Raw genomic sequence first — 20,630 nt, 5'->3', positions numbered from 1 at the left:
ATGGGTTGCCTCCTCTTTGACAATACCCAACAATAACAACATAATGATTTTCTTGGGATATATTTCAGTAGTTCAGTAAAGAGTAGTTTAGATAGTCATTTCTGAAAAATACACTCAACTCACATCAATCCATATAAATAACACTTAAACTTTTACATTCCATTAAAAAGTGTCTATGCAGTTCAATTGTCTCATTAGTTAAATATCAAAAGACTTTTGGTAAAGGAAAAGAAAAATGTTTAAAGGCACAGAACACTGGGTAGCTTTCATTTCATACATTCTTCCAGTATTCCTTCTAGTTATGTTTTGGGTCGATTTACAAAAGCAATGCTGTTCCTATAAGCAACTTATAGCTGTCTTTAAAGAATCAATATGTTAATAAAGTAGACCAAAACACAGGCAATCCTATTACAATTAGGATAACGAGTCAAAACGTGTGCTTTTGATGTCCTAAGACTTTGAACTCACAGAGCTCTCATATAGCTGTTAGCAAACATATTTTTACAATTAACAGTTGCTCAACTTCTAGGAAATTAATATATGCATTATTTTTCCTGGACTGGAAAAGACAATAATCTTATTCAGAAACCGATAAAATTATTTTGTTTTTAAGACTAGTTTTATGACTTCTCCACTTTACCTAAAGGTTTTAGATTGTCACTAACCAACTTTATGTCAAAACAGAAATAACCAACTTTATGTCAAAACAGAAACATAAAAAGAGAGTAATTGCCAGTCATACCTTATTATGTGTCTGAGTCTGCCCAACCAGTATGAGGATATTGGATGAGATGATAGACAGGCAGAAGTTAATCAAAATTATGGACCGCTCAGAGCGTATATACCTAGTCAGAAAGAGAGAGAGAAATAAGGTCTACCTTTAAAATGCAACAGAAAGATGCAAAATTCTGTAAGGTAGAAATTAATGAAACACATGTAAAGGGACAAACACTAAAACATAATACAGGAGAAAAATATGGAATAAATACAATAAATATTGGTTTATAGAGCTAATGCATATGCATTGCAGCACGGCATATACATTGCAGCATGGCATGTGAATTGCAGCATGGCATATGCAAGTTTGCTTTGAACTGCTTTTTCTTTGGACATTTGTGTGTACAATATGACATATTAACAGAGCTTGAGCTCTATAATCAGCATAGTTTTGTTGGTTTTTTTTAAGTATAAACAAAACTTTTTGGAAATATGTCAACTACTATAAGGTACTTTCATGATATAGGCATCTATTTTATGTATAATATATAAAGGTTTACCATATAAGTCCAATAAACGAAGATGTGAAGACAAACAAAAAAGTAAAAAGGAATTAACAAATCCACATGTATCTGAGAGTATCACTAGTAATTAGTTGAGGAAAGTTACCATCACTTTCATGAAACCATTGAACTTTTTAAATTTTTGCCCATGATTTCATGTATTTGTGCATTTTTATTGATCGCCAAAAAGACCATATGCTTGAAAACTAGTCTGATCCACAAGTAATTTATCATTAGATGAAAATATGAAAAGATACACTTGTCATATTTTTTTCCTTAAGAAAGAATGTTTAGATACAGTTAGTTACATAATTTTTAGGTGTACCAAAACTATAAGCCATGGAAAAAACTGCTCTGAATCAAATAGTATACCATACTTTACCTTGAAAGGGTAAAAGCTCTTTTACTTTACTGTACCCAGTGGTAAATTTGTGAGTGACAGTAACAGAAAGATACTCTTGTACTTGCTGTGTGTTTGAGCCTGCTCAATTTGTATTAGAACATAGAATCATGTAACACATCAAATCTGGCTCTTCAGTGAATGTTAGGTTGGGGTGCCCAAGATCTAGAGGCATGGCTTACAAGGGATTAATCTATCAAAGTTTTTTCTTTCTTTGATGGATATTTACACAGAACTTCCATAAAACATCCCATATTTCATATTAGAAAGGGAAAAACGAGGCATAAAGTAAACAAAAAAAGATCCAACCAATAATAAAGTTTCAACATGAAGGAAATTTTTCTTCAAAAAACAATCCCCAGAATGAATAACCTGTATTGAATTTCAGCACTAAATGACCTCAAGTATTGTTTAACCTTGTCCTTGTATTAAAAATATCTAAATATGTAGTAAATCACACACTGAAGACATTCTCAAATAGTAAACTACTTCTTTTTGTAGATGTGGTGTAATAAAAAGTTAAAAAATTTCACAAAATGGATCTTTTACATGCTATCAATGGCTATTAGTAGATCACAAATACAGATATGAATTTATAAATATTTCAGTAATATTACTTGCCCCATTAATAGAAAAATCATAGTAGTAAGAGACTGGACTTGACTATCCTAAGGAATCTGTGTTGTGTACCGCTGAGTCAGAATTGACCCATAGCTGACCGTCCAGTTTACAGAAGCAGTTAATTGCACAGGTGGATACTACCCATTTTTCTCTCATGGAGCAGATGGTGGTTTCAAACCGCTTGCCTTTAGGCTGGCAGCCCAACTCCTTGCCACTAAGCTACCAGAGAAGTCTTTGAAGTAGCTAGTTCCATTTTCATCAATACTAAGTAATACTGTTGCTAGGAATTGCTGTAAAATGTCAACTTTAAACAATTTTATGTCTTGTGTGATTATGTTTGACAAATTTTTAATTCATAATTTTAATATAATTTTTAAAACTATTGAATAATTGCTCATTAATATAATAATATAACTCTACAGAACACACCTGTAGCAAAAGAAAGCATAAAACTAAATATGTGGTTTCTGACAAGCTACAAAAAGAGTACACAACCTAAAATAATTCTAATATTTGCACATTTTAAAAATCATTACAAAAATTAAAAGTTTCCCACTTTTTAATTGGGAATAAAAGAGTGCTATTGTCCTAACAAGGAGCTCTGGTGTCCTACTGGATAAGGAGTTTTGCTACCAATCCAAACGAAGAAGGCAGTTGGAATCAACCAGCTCCTCCACAGCAGAAAGATGACCAATCTTACAGCTCTATAAATCTGTTGGAGGGTCAGCTATGAGTCCATTCCAATTCGATAGGCAAGGAATGAGATTATTCTAACACATTTATTATTATACAGTAATGCTACATTCTTCATGCTACAACATATATCAATAATTCATTAGTCTTGATGCTTCCATCAAACTGTTTCTTCAACTTTTCTGTTTATTTATCTATTTGAGCAATGTGAAAAATAGACAATGAGTCTATGACCAACTTTAAAGGATTTATATTTTTGCTGTACTTTAATACTCTCCTCTAAACTTCTCAAGGCCATGTTGTTTTGAAAGATACTTTGAGAGTCAGAGGTAATCCCTATATTGTAGTAGGTAATTATCTGACAAAAGAAAAAGCATTATGGACTAAATAATCCTATATTCCTTTGATAAATTTTATCTGTAAGTTATATTGACAATGTCTGTTGTACAATTAGCCATAAATATTAAAAAGTAAGAACAAAAAAAAAGTGAGAAGGAGGACTTAATGGTGCTGGAACTCTTAAAGTGCTAAAATGGCAGTGAGGCAGTGACGCAGTGACGTTCTAAATACTTCAGTGAGTATGAATTACAATGCCATTGTGATTACTTAATATACTGACCTATACACACTACCTCACTTTTTAAGAAAATATTGTTCAAGCAATTGTGGAAAAAAAACAGATTTTCTTCCCAGCCATCACACATTTTACTCTTACATTACTACTATGACGATGTCTACCTGACTGTGTCCTAGACCTACAATTGTATTGCCTACAACGTGAAGCCTAGATCAATGAAGCATTGCTTTCTTTTTCTAGGCTAGGCCATATTTCACCAGGCTGGCCCAATTTGTCAATGTTCTGCTACCAGATAACTCCTTCACAGAAAGAGAGGACCTTTATGACATATTTGTACCAATGGGTCAAGAATGTTCTTTGATATGAAACATAATTATTATTAACGTGCATAATTAATATTTATATACTTAAAAGAGTAAAAAGTATATATATTGAAAATCAGTGGCTATTAAATATCATTATATTTTCTGATTAAATTATAATTCATTCCCATCAATTTTTTTAAGGGGGAAAGTGTGAACATAATCTACCGCAAATTATGCAGTCAAGTTTCCCACATTTGAAGAAATTGCAAGGTTCAGTACATACAGATTGCAAAGGATAAGCCTCACCCTGGGAAAACCATCTTCATGGTCATGGGATCCTGCTGGCCAGGAAAGATCACCATCACTTTTTTTAATCATAGTTTTTTATTTGCCAGGACTGTCAAATCCCTAAATAGAAATAGCATCTACTACTGCAATTTTATTGCTACAAATATTTATTAATGATATATAAATTATCTCCTTCCTAGTATAATAACTAAGTTTCTTAATAGCTAAGTTTTAAAAACATTTTTAATAATTAAACAGATATTTAAAACTTTAAAAGCTGTTAGGATGTCGGTCATATGGTTGCATACTACAGAGTGTTATGTGACTAGATATATTAAACTTCAGAAACATAGTTCTTATTAAATACACCAAATATTCAGTGAGTGAGTAATTTTTCTGTAATATCAAACTTGAAATTTTATATATTTTAATCCAAATGTTCAGTCCTTTTTCTACGTTTATGATTCTTTCCCCCTTCTTATAATTTGTTCAAATCTGACTTACTGAAGGCATCAAATCAACAAGCCTTTTCTAAGCAACTTGGTACATATATCTTACAGGTTTAACTCATTGCCAAAGACACATTGAGAGCATATGTGCAAAATTCAAGATTTGGAAACCGTATTTCCATAACAGATAAAATTACTTGACTACATATTCCATGTAAATTCTCAGGCTCAATAGTGATTGGGGTAAATGGAATCTATACAAAACTTGAAAATAGGTTACAAGAGGACCATACTTGGAAGTAATCAACTTGTTGATTACTACCGTCATTTGAGAAGAATATTGGGTGTATCTTGTTTACATTTTTTTCATCATAAGCATATATAGACAGAAAAATTAGGGAACCATAGCTCATTTATTACATCTCTATCATAAAAGACATAATCATCACACAAGTATATCAGTAAATTAAGAAGACATAAGATATACAATCCTTATCATATTTCTTGAAAGGATTCCTGAATACCTGAACATTTTCTTTCAAGTGTATTGATTTATTACATACCTCCATAATGCTGCATAGACAACTGCTAGGGTGATCAAGGCCAAGCAAGAAAGGCCACTGCCTACTATTAGGGTGACTGAAGGTGTACCAGAGGACTCCATGATCTGTAATGGAACAAAGAAAGAAACACAGAAAGAAAATTTGAAAACTGAAAATGATAATGCCAAACTCATCACAACTAACTTATCACTCAAAAATAGTCAATACAGTTGTCATTGCCAGCTTGCCAGATAATTAAACATGGAACCATTCTGTTCCCATATTCCCAACCATTACTGTGACTAATTCTAGCTCTCCTCTCTTTCACTGTAGATAATAAAATTCTTAAAGTTCTAGATACTTATATTATCTATTAAGTTCCTCAAATTTAAAAAAAATTAAAATCACAATAAAAAAACCATAAAGTGTAACTTGGTCAACATTCACATGTTAATTTTTTCTCTAAATGAAGTTTGAAGGAGAATTCCCTTTACTTCAATAACTACAGACATTTCACAGTACATTTTTTGATAAAATTTATCTCCATGCTCCAATTTACAGTAGATCCTTATGCTAATCAAATCTTGAACACTGGTGTTATAAATTTTCCAAACTTTTTTACTTTTGACAACTTTGTTCTAAGTATTCTCTCATTTAATATAACTTGCTTGGCCTCTAAGAATATAGATGGATATATAATTTTAAATGCAAGATCTTAGAATATATTTAATAGTTTTCCCATCAATGAAATATATAGCAATTATTTTCACAATATCAGTGTCAGTTGTTAAATATATGACCTTGAAAACTATGTCTTATCTTTACAGATATAAAGATGATAAGCTTTCACTGTTCTGAGAGGTTTCTTTCCTTAGATACTAACATGCCATTAACTATGAAATCTGTTGGTTTTCATATTTTTCATTTTGGAAGTTCAGAGAAACACATTCTGAAACTAAGTGTGTTCCAAACCGTAGCTCATAAAACTGTAGTGGTTTTTTTTTTTTTTTAAATCATCAAAATGAATGAATTTTTAGGCAAATGTGGGCAAAAAGTCACATTTAAGTGAATAATGTTTTTTCAGAATTCGATTTTTAAAACAATTTCTCAAAATGCATTTGATGAGTATTTTTCTTTCACATAGATCAGTATAGCTTTTTCTTCATGAAACTATTTTCACAAACCTCCACACTTTTAAAGGAATTGTTTTACAGTTCCTGACAGACCAAGCTTTCATGAAAACTTCATTTGATATAAAAATAGCTTTGTCCAAGGACACCCCAAAAAACCCTGTACTGACAATATCCAATGCAGACATTGAGTGTGCTCAGCTATAGCGTCTGGGGTCTTCATACTATTACTAGAGGTATTTTCACAAATTCCTCAGAACAACATCCTAGTTTTAAAATAAAGGTTAAGAAGGCAATTATTTTTATTTGAAAGTTTGTAGGATTAGAGTACACCTTAAAAACTATACTGCAGAAATTTCAAGTTAGAACATAAAATTGAGTAGAATTTAGTTCTAGCACACCAACTAGAATTCATTTCACCAAGCTACTGTAGCTAAGGAGGGGACGAATACAATTTTGCCACCCTGCAACATTTTCCATTTCCCCTTTTAAAATGCCGTTCCCTAGAGAAACACTCGCCACAATGTCCCTGCCTTTGCATTAAACCCGTGTTTTCCCTTTGTTACTTACTATTTCTCTAGGTTGCTGAGCCAAAATGGCGAAGGTAGAGAGACGATCACATAAGCATTTCGTATGGGATGCATCGGTAAGCACAGTTTTACATCCCTGGGTGGACCACGTTCCCAAAGACTCGTTCCTGCAAATAGGGGGAGATCTGGATAAATACGCTTGATGGCTAAATCCGTAAAGAAGAAAATGCAATTTAATGGAGAGAATCGTCTACTGTAATTCCCGTACAGGAGGAGGGAAAAATCTACTTGTTGTTGAACAGGATGTAATTTAGATGCATCTCCAGCAATGCAAAGCAAGAGTGGGGGGAAAAGCAAGCAGGCGGTGGTGCGGCGTGCAGAGAGCTGTCCAGCGCCGGCGGTGCTGAAACCGGGACTAGCTCTGTCCAGCCCTCTGCGAGAAACAGCAGCGGCGGCGGCGGCGGCGGCGGCGGCAGGAGCAGCCGCCAGAGCGCTGGCAGCCACTTCCTAAGCTCATCGGATCGTTTCAAACACTCAGGGTGTAAAGAGGCTTTTCATATTTCCATACCAGCTCTGAATCCAGTCCCGTGTTTTGGGCCGTGAATGTTGGCTTTTAAAATGCAGATTTCTGTGAAAAGCCTGTCTAAAAGGTTACATTGCTTGAGCTGGGTGATAGGATCTTCTTCACTGCTGGTTAGGGATTTTTTTTTTTTTTCCTTCCCTTTAGAATTTGCTGCTGTGAAAATTTCACCCTGGAAACTGGAAGCAGCAGCAGCGGCATCAGCTGGTTCTGACTCTCATTGCCTTTGCCTTGGTATCCAGGGGAGGGGTGGGTTTCAAACACATGCTTCCCACTCCACACTTCACTCAGCCCAACTAGCCTGTGAAGCCCTTGACATTTCTTCCTCTTCTCTCTCTCTCTCTCTCTCGGCAGAAGAAACATTAAGCTAATGCCAAGTTGGCTAGAACATTTGGAGGAATAACCCCACCCTAAAAAGTCCAGTAGGCGGAGGGAAAAGAAGCGCAGGTTCAATTTTCTACTAGGCTTAGCCGTTCAAAATTCTAAAGCATATGGTTTATTTCCCACTCCAGCAGAACAATAAAAATGGTATCAACCTACGTTTTCTTAGTAGGGAGGATAGTGGGGGAGAACGTTTCCACCCCCAGCTAAGCTACTCTACAGGAAAAGAAATGAAAAGGGGGGTGGGGGAGGCTATACAGTTCAACCAATCAACTTAATTATCATTACACGTGCTATAAACTGAATGCACCAATTGTCACCCAACCTCCCCCAGGCGTGGAAACTCTCCAGCTAGCAAATCTGTGTGTGTGTGTGTGTGTGTGTGTGTGTGTGTATGTGTTTAAATTTCAAGCCAGGTTTCTTTCCATGTTAATAGTAACTCCAAAACTTGAAGAAGAGGGAAAAACCATACAATTTGATGTTAATTTTGATATGGTACTTGTTATTTCACCTTCTCCATCTCTAATTGCCTACAGCTATTGGGTTAAATATGCATGCAATCTAATTCTGAGAGATTTCAATGAGAGAAGCTGCTGTAACAGTTGTACTTCCAAGTCAAGCTCAGCATATAATTCACACTATCCTTTTTGGTTTCTTGAAGCTGTATCTTTTTAATATTCATGATTCAATATCTTTTAATATTTATGACTCAATAAACTCTTAATTATAACTGATTCTAAGAAGCAATATTTTGGGAAAGCTACATAAAACTATGCTCAAGTTCAGCCAAATAATTTTCAATATTAGTCATTTCAAACCTGATGGGTGTCTTTCTTTCCCATGCTGTTATATTGCCATGCCAAATTAAAAAAAAAAATAGTTATATCTTTAACTACAAAACTAACAAATTCTAATTTAACTAACCATAGCAGCACATCAACTTATTTCATTAGTTGCCTCTTATTTCCTTATAACAAAGAGTTAAGGGCAAATGAAAAACATTTATCTCAGCTGACTAAAGTTTAAAGAAGAAAGATACACTGAAGAGACTCTGACATGTTTTAAAACATAATGTCTGCATTATTCATCTTGACGACAACTATACCTTACTGCAGTACTTGTGCTTTCAAGATGGAGTCTAATACTCACACTTTTAACATTATACAGCTATTACCAATAAACTAATTCAATTGCTTAACACAAACACATATGGGAAATAGTTATATATTTACATTCATACAATCAGAGCTTATTTATTGAAGATAATGTTAGCATCACTCAACTTTGACCAAGTGTGAGCTATAAAGTCTTTGCTCAATAAAATGATGTTGCTACTCTGAAAATCATTTAAATTTGATAGGCCTTCCTTAGAAAAGTAGGTCAAATTACCTTATTTTGTACAATGATTGTATTGCCAACCTCGGCCAGCTGCAGGCAAAACTGTGAAGTAAGTGACACTATTCTTTAACTCTACCTTTTGATTTATCCTTTAGTTCTGAAATCTCAGGAAACAAAAAATACCTCTCATTTTCCTAGTGAGCATCCTTTCTAGTGTGTCTTCCTGAGGATATATTATCTCTGTCCTTCCATTTTCTTAGGAATTACTATCCCTTCTTTGACTTAATCAAGCTAATTATAATATTATGTAAGTATATCTTGATGGCTTTCCTCAGTGTAAAATAAGATATATAATGCAAAAGACTATATCAAATAGGACAGCAGCATTAAAAGATTCCACAGAAGATATGTAAGAGAAAAAAAAGTCTTTAAAGGATATAGTATCAACGAAGTTACAACAATTATTACCTTTAGATCCATTCTCAAAAGTTGAGAAATAAGAAATGTGATGTAATCTTGATGCTAAATTTTCTCTTATTTCACAGAGCCTCTGAATATTTCCTAGTGATATAAATCTCTTGTAGGTTAGGGTTTTTCTAAATCACAAGCATACATATCACTACTAAGGAATCCCTGTATTATGTGTTGCCTTTCTTTCCAAACTTTTCATAGCTTATTCCCACTGTACAAAATTCTTTTGAAAGCATGGTATATGTGTCTGATTGATTTCAGGGTGTTCTTGTAAAGCAAACTGATATGTGGTAGAGCTAATGTGAAGTAAAATAGCTTTCCTGTCTGCACAGAATGAGGTTTTTAAACATGTGGACTATTCCAGCTGTCACATTATTCTTCTAGCATCATAACTTTGCATGCTATAATATATAGCATATAGTATATCTGTGAATTATACTTGTTTTAGGTTGTCATCAACAGAGCAATTAAATACAGTGAAATACAAAGGGATATTGTAGATATTTTAATGGACTGACAATGTCAGAAGCAAACATTATATTTTATACAAACAGTATATTTTATACTGGAAATCACTTCTTTCTTTTTCCTAGTGACTTTTTCCAGGCATTAGGAAGTTTTAAAATACTTTTCAAAAATAACTAGGCCTACAGAAATTCCATATAACCAGTACATTCTTTGTTGCTTACACCTACATGCACCCATGTTAGCTGTTAGCTGTCATCTGTATCTCTTCTTCTCCTTTTCTCTATTATTAGGCTTGCTAAAAGAAGGAAGTAGTCTGCAAATCCCAAGTACTCAAAAAGTATATGCCTCTAAACATGGAGGTCTATCAAATGTAAGGCACAGAATCTCTTAGTTCCAAGATGTATTTGAGCCTTTTCCCCAATTTCCTATGAGACTACAATTTCCTTTTGGATATAAATGTAGGGTGCAGTTCTATACTTCATGGTATTACTTAAACAAAATAGCATGCAACTATATTCTCTAGCATTTAAAGTTAAAGGGAACTATTTGCTCACTCTAAAATAGAATTATTTAGCAAAAAATTGAAAGCAAAAGTCTACCATTATGCACTTCAAAGTTGCTTTTAAAAACATATTGTATATTTGAAATGTCAGTACATACATAGATTTCCCACTTAATTCACTTTTTAAAAATCCATCCATTAAAATAAATCACTGTGAAAATTATTTATTATAAATAAATTAAATAATTTAGGAAGTTATTAACTTTTAAGAAATTAATGGGTCATTTATTCCAGATCAAAGCAGGTATAACAGCAATTTAAAAATCATTTCACATATAATTTTGGAGCACACTGTCCTTATATTGTATGAGTACTGAAAGTGAAAACTCCCAATAATAACCATAGCTCATTCTAAGAATTAGGTGATTTTACATTAATTTTTAATTTATATGTCACACTCAAATAAATGGCATGTATTTGGCTCTTAGTGGGAATTATTCTCATAATTCAGAAACTACAGTACTTTACAGGGGAGAAAATGTTCCCAATTTTGAGTAGAACAGTCTTTGTGGATAAATTTCTAGTTACCAGGAGTGTTGAAAATACTTAGAAAATTGTTACCTCTAGCAACTGTTAATATGTCAAAATGTAGTGAATCATGAAATTAGAGAGTTTTGCTAAAAGTAAGTTAGTGATCACCAACATCACTGGTTTTAACCTTTGCTGTACATTACATTACCTGGAAAACTTGAAAAATTAAACCTTGAGGTGGAATCTGAGCATTATTACTTTTAAAATGCTCCCGAGGTGACTCTAGAGTAGTCAGTGCTGAGAAAATAACTTAGTTTTATAGATGAGGAAAGTAAAATGTGGTGAAGTTAGGAAACTTATTTACTCTAAACCACAAGAAACTCTAGTGATGTAGTTCATAACACATTGTGCTGCTAATCAAAAGGTTGGCAGTTTGAATCTACTATCTTCTTCATGGGAGAAACATGGGAAGCTTCTTTTTGTATAGGTTTATAGTCACAGAAACCTGTGAAAGGGTTGCTAGGAATTATAATCAATTCAATGGCAGTGGGATTTCGGGTGGCTATTCTAGAAGTATTGGGGGATGTCATAGATGGGAGCTACGGTGGTAAGTTATTGCTCTTCAACCTGAACATATGCTGTTCGAATTTACTAACTTCTCTCCAGAATAAAGATAAGCAACTCCTCCCTTGTGACTAATGGCTTCAGAAAACCTTCTGGGGAGTCAGCTTTCAGCCACAAAACAATGACAAAAATTGAAGGTCACAAATCCAGAAGCAAAGTTAGGAAATAAAGTTCTTATATTTGAACTAGTGATATTTGTAATGCTAAAATTTAACTATAATATGTTTTAAAATAAAATCACTGTACATATTCTATGAATGAATCTTAAGAGTTCAATGCCATGGCTATTTATTCTTACCTACATTATAACACCAGTGTCACAGTTTTAATGAAGTGTAGTACTAATGAATAAAACAAACAAATAAGATAGGCTACCATAGTTTACTTATTTTCTACTTGTTTTTGCTTGTTTTGCTTTCAATTTTCAGTGATGCATTACATAATAAGTTAAATAAAAACATTGATTCCTTTCAAACAATTTTTCATGGGAAAAAAATATCCCATCACTTTTTTGAGGTCATTCACAATTTGGAATAAGTGTTTAAATTTCAAATTCTAAAAACATGATCTGGGTTGTTGCTCTTATGTCCCGTTGAGGTAAACATACCCACAGTGGTCCTATGAACAGCAGAGGTGAACCTTGCCAATCTCTTCTTTTATCTAGTCACTCTTACCCTATTTTCCTAACAACATGTCAGACCTGCTTTATAACAGTAGTGCTATGCCATATTTGTCCTTTGGTGACTGAGATATTTCACTCAGCATGATATGCTCCAGGGTCCCCCATGTTGTAACTCTTGATATACTTCTTTACACATTCTTGTTGTTAGGTGTCATCGAGTAAATAACAACTCATGGTGACTCTATGAAAAATGATCTGAATTTTGCCCTTTCGTGCATAATGCTCACAATCTCTGATGTGCTTGATCCCATTGCTAGTCATTGCATCAATCCATCTTGTTGAGGATCTTCCTCTCCTTCTCTGTCCTTCTACTCTTCTTATTATGGTGTTTTCCCAAGGACTAAGGTGTACGTCATTCAAACCATGGTGTTTACAATTGCTTCCTATGATTTGAAAGTTAAACAATGAATGAAGGTTACAGAGAAAGAATTGATGTCTTTGAATTGTGGTATTGGAGAAGAATATGGATAATTCCACGGATGTCAAAAGAACAAGTCTTTCTTAGAAGAAGTGTAACCAGAGTACTCCTTGTAAAAGTTATCCAACTTTTTCTCACACACTTGGGACAAGTTGCCAGGAGGGACTTTATGCACAGTAGGCATCTAATGAAAAGCATATATTTAGATAGTTAGATAGTTGTTTACATTTCAGAGGTCATGTTTAATACTAAACCAAAAATTAATACTGCACAGAAACAGAATCTATGAAGAAGCAATGGTTCTTATAGGAAGTTATATGTGTAAAGAGTTGCACTGCCACACTAGTGCCAGGTAGTTAAAATCTACTAGCTGCTCTGTGGGAGTAATATGGGCATTGTCTGTTGTGCAATTTATAGCATGTGAAACCCACTGAAAGGTCAGCTATGAATTCTGATTTGATAGCACATAACACATAACACTTCTTTATTTTTATCTTCTGCTATCATTGGATGATGAAATCTGAACACATCATCATCTTAAGGTTATTATGTTTAATCCAGTCACAAATTCTTATTAACCGTTCAAGAGTGTTTACTGTTTTTGTTGTCAGGTGACATTAACTCAGCTCCAACTCACAGACTATGCACAACAGAATGATACTCTGCCCCATCCTGTCCCATTCTCATTATCTCTGCTGTGCTTAAAACTATTATTACAATTGCTGTGATAACCTATCTAAATGTGTCTTTCTCTCCTTCACTGATCTTCAATTTTCCAATCATGAGTGACTTGCCTTTCCTGATAAAATTCTCAAAGTATGTGAGACAAGTCCCATCAATCTTGCTTCTGAGGAGGACTCAGCCATTTACTTCTTCTAAAACAGATGTGCCTATTATTTTGACTGACCATGATATATTCAATATTGCTTCCAAACACCACACTATAAAGGCATCAAATCTTTGTCAGTCTTCTTTATTTAATGTACAACTCATAGATTATGTTGTGTTATTGATTGTCATCAAGTCAAGCATGACTCACAGAAACCCTATGCACAAAAGACCTGAAGCCTTTATATAACTATCATCATTTCTCAAAGTTCATAGAGTTTCCAGAGGCATGTTATTTAGGACGTGGAGTCAATTGAAAACATGATGGCTTGAGGCAGAAGCACCTTAGTCATTAGGGTGTTATTCTTGCTCGTTAGCACTTTAAAGAAATCCTTTGTAGTAGAAATAGTCAATGTAATACTCTTTTGATTTTATCATACTTGCTTGTGGATGTGGATTTAAGTTTTGTGGATTTAAGTAAAGCGAAATTACTTATGATTTTAATCTTATCTACTTAACATGATGCTGTTTGCTTGTTGGTCTAATTACTTTGAAACCTCTTCATTTTCAGCAGGCAAAATTGCACCATCGGCATATTGTAGGGTGTAGAAGAATCTTCCTTCAATCCTAATGCCACATTCTTCATCATATAATCTAACTTTTTTGATTGCTTTCTCAGTATGCAGATTAAATATATATGATGAAAAGATACAATACCGATGTCCATGCTTTTTTTCATTTTAAACTTTGCAGTATTACTCCTTTGTGTGTTTGCAAGTTTCCTTTTCTATGTGTAGGTTTTACATGAGCACAAATAAGTGTTCAGGGATCCCTTTTCTTTGCAATGTTATCCATAATTTATTATTTAAAAAAATATTTTCTATGTATTTGTTTGCAAAGTTTGTATACATTTTGTTTCACACTATCCTTCATTTACACTATGCTCATACAATAATTCCCATTCATTATGTTTTCTAAAATTAATCACCATTGAACTCTGTCCACAATTACCCTGTCCTTCCAGATTCCAACTGGGTCTTTCCCATTTTCCTTCACACCTGACCTCTCTCCATGCACCAAATTGGGCAACCCTATGATTTCCCCCATGCCTATCCTCATCCTCTGCTCTCCCCACCTTGATCCCATAATTTATTATTATCCACACAAATGAATGACTATGCATAGCCAAACACAACTGAACACTTTTCTGGTGTTCCTTTTAACCAAGATTCTTCTGACATAAACAATGTTATCGCTTGTTTCCCAGCCTCTTTTGAAGTCAGCTTATTTGTCTGGCAGGTCCCTGTTAAGGAACTTGCTCTAGCTCTTTTTTAATAATTTTCAGCATTATTTTACTTGTGAGTCATATTAATAATAAATGTTAATGTTGTTGTTGTTGTTATGTTATGTTGTTGTGTTGTTGTTGTTATTGAGTTGCTTGCGACTCATAGCCATGCTATGTATAGCAGCTCTGAAGCCTGCCCTGTCCTGAGCCAGCCTTGCTGACTCCAATACACCTACCCCATTGCCCTAGTTACTAGATCAAACCGTCAGATCTGGGGTCTTCTTCTCCTGCACTGTCCCTCCACTTTTCTGAGCATGATGTATCATTTGATAATTTCCAAATTATTTTTGATCATATTGCTTTTAAATAGGCACAAATGTAAAGTAGAAGTGACATTTAACAACAGAAACAAGGTTTGTTTTTTTTTTTGGTTGTTGTTGTTGCTGTTGTTACGTACCATTGATTCAGAACTTACTCATAGCTGACCCTCCAGCAAGTTTTTAGAGGCAATATATTATGAGGGAACATTTTCAATTAGCAATAATTGTGGCTTGTATATATCTCATCAGCTATGATATTGCCACTCTGTAATGCTGGATTGACATAGTGACCGGCATCACAGGTTTGAGCATGACAGAAAATGAGATTGGTGCAGGAGAGGGCGAGGTTCAGATCTGTCATTCAGTCATACTCAGTGGCACCTAACTATAAAAAAATTGCAAGGAAGAAGGTTACCACAGAGAAGCTGGTGTATTTGAATCGCCTGCCTTTGGCAGTGCACTCCTTACCAGTAAATTGGATTACGAAACAACACGTAATCCAAGAATATATTTTCTATTTTAACACTACATATTATGCTAGAAAAAAGATGTCAGTTGCACCCTCTTAACATAAGTCACCATCATTATTTTGTCTCACACTCATCACAGTAAACTGATAGTGAATCTTCTTTTGGGTCTCCAAGACTGTAAATCACAGTGGAGGAGACTGTCCATCCTTCTCCTATGAAACAGCTGGTGGATTCAAACCAAATAACTTTGTGTTGACAGCAGTTCAACACATTAGTCACTAGCATAGTCCTTGTGTATTATGTCTTTAAGCTATTCTCCCTCTCTTCCCCTCCCCACCCTCTCCTCCCTTCCCCTCCCCTTCTCTCTTTCTCTCCCTCTCTCTCCCTCTTTCTACTTATAGCTGTAAGAGGCCTTCAAGTCAACTATTAACATATTGACCCTATGAACAATGGACTTGAACCTTGCCCTATCATGTGCCATCCTCATCATCTGTAATAAATTTGCATCTTTGTTATAGTCAATGTGTCACTGAGGGTCTTTCTCTCTTTGATGCCCTCTATACCTTTCCAAACCTGATGTCCTTTTCCTAGAACTGACCCCTCCTAAGAATGTGACCAATATAAGTGAGATGAAGATTCACCATTCTTGCTTTCATGGAGCACCCTGTACCCTGCTTGCACTTTGTCCAAGACATATTTGTTTCTTCTTTTGGCAGTCCATGGGATATTTAGTATTATCCTCCAACAACCACAATGTAGAGGCATATATGTATATATGTGTTCTTGTTAGGTTCTGTCAATTTGACTGAAGACTCATAGTGACTCTATGCACAATAGCTCTGAACTCTGCCCTATGCTGAGCCAATTTCACTGTCTCTGACACAACTGTCCCTAATACCCTGTCACTGTGTCAATCCATCTCAACCAGGGTCTTCCTGTCCTGCGCTGTCCCTCCACCCTTCCAAGTACGATGTCCTTTTTCAAGAACTGATCTCTCTTGGTGAAATGTTCAAAGTATACGAGACAGAACTTTAAATACTTGCCTACAAGTAGCAACTTGATTTCACACTCTTGAGAACAGACCTGTTTGTTCTTTTGACAGTCCACTGTATGTTCAATACTCTTCTCCAGGACTACAACTCAAAGGCACTGGTTTTTGTCATCCTTAGTCATTGTCCAGCTTTCTGATGCATAGCAAGTAATTGCTAAGATCATGGGCTGGCACTTTCCTTTCTAGACTGACATCATTGCTCTTCAGCACTCTAGAGAAGTATGTCATAGCAGATTTTCCTAATGCAATTTGTCTTTTAATTTTCCAACTGCTGGTGTCAAAAGTATTGATTGAAGAACTGAATAAGCTGAAAATGTTAACAATTTCAATCTCTATCATGTGCAGTTAATTGATCAAGTAATATATATTTACTTATATATCAGTTAAAAGGCTAAAGTGCATCTGAATCATGGAATTTTTAATTACTTTATATGGTTATGAAATTTAGACAATAAAAAAAGGATGATTGGAGAATAATTAATGCCTTTGATTTGTGGAGTTGGTGGAATATATTGAGTATACCAGGGATTGCAAAATGAATTAATAAATCTGTCTTAGAGGAAGCATAACCCAAATGCTATTCAGAGGCAACAATAGTAAAACTTTGTTTCATACACTTTCACTATCAGTTAAGAGGCATCAGTCATTGGAAAGTGAAAGAGAGGAAGACGCTCAGCATGATGGATTGACAGCCATGATTTTAACAGGCTTAAGCACAGCAGAGATTATGAGACTGATACAGGGCTGGTCATGGGTTTGATCTGTAGTTCATAGGGTCTCTATAAGTCATAGGTGACTCAATGGCACCTAATAATCCTATAAATGTAAATACAAATCATATATATATATGTCAGAACCTATCCATAGCTGACCCTCTGGTGGGTTTTCAGAGGCAGTTAACTACATGGGGTGAGACGGCCCATCCTTCTCCTGTGGAGCAACTAGTGGATTTGAACTACGTGCCATTGGGATTTGAAGCGCAGCTTTTGCCACTAGGCCACCAGTGAGATGGCACTCCTGCTTCCAAATACAAATACACACACACACATACATATACATACATACATATATATAAACTTAGGTACATACATACACACATACTATTTATTTATTGCCCATCTTTTGTCACCAAAATACGAGTTTCATGAGGAAAGGGATCTTTTTATGCTTTTATGTTCATTTCATTTTAACACATAGTAAGTACTTAATAAAAAATTATTGAATAAATACCTGGCATAAAATCTGACTTTATATAGTTCAGCTTTCTTAAATCACTAATTATTCCAGAAAGATTTGTTTAGCAATACATATGAAATGGTAATTGGACTCAGTTATATTGTGGATATATTTTAATTCTACTTTGTCTTCTGGAACTTGAAAGCTTCAATGGAAATTATTTCGCAGGTGTAGTGGCACTGCCTTTTTGTCATAAAATACACATTTAAACCAGGAATCTGCCATTCTGTGATCACTGTACATCACGTACAAGAATGGAAATACAAGTTTTATTGCTAATAACTTTCTCTTTTTTTTTTCTTTTTTAAACTGAAAGCAGAAAGAGAAGAAAAGTGTATGGGAAGGAATAACATTAAGGAAGTGAATCATCTCTTATGTTACAAATATATTTAAGTGTCTTTACCATACCTCATTAATACATAAAGGCTAAAATATGCTAGCTGTCATTGTTAATTAATAAATAGGCAAACAGTGATAACTACACAAACAAATAACAGCTAGCATTTATTGTTTACTGAACATTAGATGCTATAGTGATTGCTGTCATGTGCCATTCAATCAAAACTAACTCTGAACTGACCCTCCAGTGGGTTTTCAGAGATTGTAAGTCATATAGAGGAAATTGTTCCTCTTCTTCCACTAGATTCGAACTGTGTGCCTCTGGGTTGACAGTGTAACTCCTTACCCTTTAGGCCACCAAATCTCCCTGGCATAGTAGATACTTTAAATACATTTTTTTAAAATCAATAAACTAAATATCAAGTTCTCTGCTCTGCTTGCCACTGTGATTATCTGGCTCTGAAAGCCTTCCCGAGAGTCAGCTATGGGTTGATTCTGACTCTACTTACAGTAGTCAACAACAATAGTAATATTACCCTTTTCTCAACTGAGTCATATGTATTTCCTATCTCCACATTGGTTCATGAGAACTCTATAGAAGAAAGACCCTGAAGGTAAAACAGTTTTACTATCTCAGACTGTGTTATTATGCAAGTCATGGATTAGTTACTTTTGACTTTATTATTTGATGTTTAATAGGAATAAATAGCCCCAAGAGATTATGATTTTCCTATGGACATCCAGATGGTAAATGCCTGAGTCAGCAATTGAGCTCAAATTTTATGACTCCAAAGCAAGGTCTTATTTCTCTGTTCTCTTAGAAAAAGATAATTCTACAGTTACGGTTTGCTGGTCCATCCTCACCTAGAAGATCTTATAGAGTATAGCAGAATAGCCTTTAGTAATTTATAAGGCCACACAATTATAGAAGATGACTATATTTTTCCAGAGAGCTGCCGGTGGATTCAAACTGTGTATCTTTTGATTAACAGTTAATTCACTATGCCACCAGGGTTCCCAGTAAGGAGTGAAAAACCAAAGCCAGATCAACTGCTATTAAGTTCTTCATTGTGACTCACAGCAACTTTCTATTGGGTTCTTGAGGTGGTAAGTCTTTACAGCAGGATGTAGTAGTTGGCTGAGTCCATTTGATAAACTTTTGTTTTTCAGTCTCATATATTAATGTACTGTACTATATTCTTGCTAAATAAAAAGCCAAGCCAAAGCTAGGAATATGCAGAGGGAGAACTCATAAAAGTACTGGAGAATTGGGAATTTAAATCTCGCAGAAAATAAGGTAAGTGAAAATGTGTGTTAAGTAAAAATAAGGTCTAAAAGTCAAATGCTTGAAATAATAAAGTGATGCAGAGAGGGGTTATTGCACTGACATAGATGAGGCCATTAAGCACTTTTGAGAGAACAACTTTAGTAGAGGTGTCAGATGGAAATTAGTGTGCTGAAAGTTAAAAATAGGAATCTTGTGATACCAAATAAGTTAACAACAGAAGGGGGGAAAATTCTCATGAGTTAGATGACACAGTTAAACAATTCTTTTTTCAAATATATTTTTATATGGAGGTGGTGATCAATCCTTAATAACTTTCAATGCAGATATAAAACACTGCATATAGGAAGAGAATATAATAGAATAGTAATCATGAGGCATGAATTCTATGACTTGATTAAAAGTAACAATGAAAAAATTAATATTAGAGAGAAAGAGAGGAAAAAAGTATCTTTAGAAACTGCAAAGGGAAACTATTATTTAATTCCATAAGATGGAAGAAAATAAATTTAATTTGTATCTTAAGCATTTCCCTCATAAGACTTCTAAAATTCACATGCTGTTGTGTATCATTAAGTTGGAACTGGTTTAGAGGGTTTTCAGAGACAGTTAAATCACATGGGAAGAGACTGCCTGTCTTTCTCCCATAGAGCAGATGGTGAGTTTGAACTGTGAACATTTGGCATGGTAACACAACTTCTTACCACTAGGCCAAAGTAGAATCTAATATAGTAGGAGAAAAGAAAGCATAGGGATTTAGAAATAGAACCTTGAGAAGTAGTGAAGAAGACTGCTACTATAAAATTTAGTAAATTGGTGTATTTTGGAAAGTATGTCTAATAAAATAGCAAAATAAATGTTAGCTGTCTATATAAATTAGTTTTATGTATTTATTTATTTATAATCATTAATTATATGCAATCAACATCCTAATAACAGAAGTCAAGAAATCAAAAGACGTGTTACTTTAGGAAAATTTACTTCCAAGGACACTCAAAAGTGTTAA

At 34.5% G+C, this 20,630-nt stretch overlaps 1 protein-coding gene across 1 annotated transcript in view; it reads right to left on the bottom strand.

The window, feature by feature from the left end:
* BAI3 (brain-specific angiogenesis inhibitor 3) overlaps positions 1-20,630 on the bottom strand; it is a 1,132,296-nt gene that overhangs the window by 212,050 nt on the left and 899,616 nt on the right. The window contains exons 16-18 of the mRNA XM_006899477.1: positions 6,856-6,982; positions 5,177-5,280; positions 743-845 (exon numbers count right to left, since the gene is read on the bottom strand). Of these exons, the coding sequence (XP_006899539.1) occupies positions 743-845; positions 5,177-5,280; positions 6,856-6,982 (334 nt within the window). The remainder of the gene's footprint in view (positions 1-742; positions 846-5,176; positions 5,281-6,855; positions 6,983-20,630) is intronic.

Source organism: Elephantulus edwardii, unplaced genomic scaffold, assembly GCF_000299155.1.
Source record: "Elephantulus edwardii isolate Elephantulus edwardi_28Jun2011 unplaced genomic scaffold, EleEdw1.0 scaffold00258, whole genome shotgun sequence".
NCBI classification, from domain to species: domain Eukaryota; kingdom Metazoa; phylum Chordata; class Mammalia; order Macroscelidea; family Macroscelididae; genus Elephantulus; species Elephantulus edwardii.
This window is presented reverse-complemented; position numbering and strand designations above follow the sequence as displayed.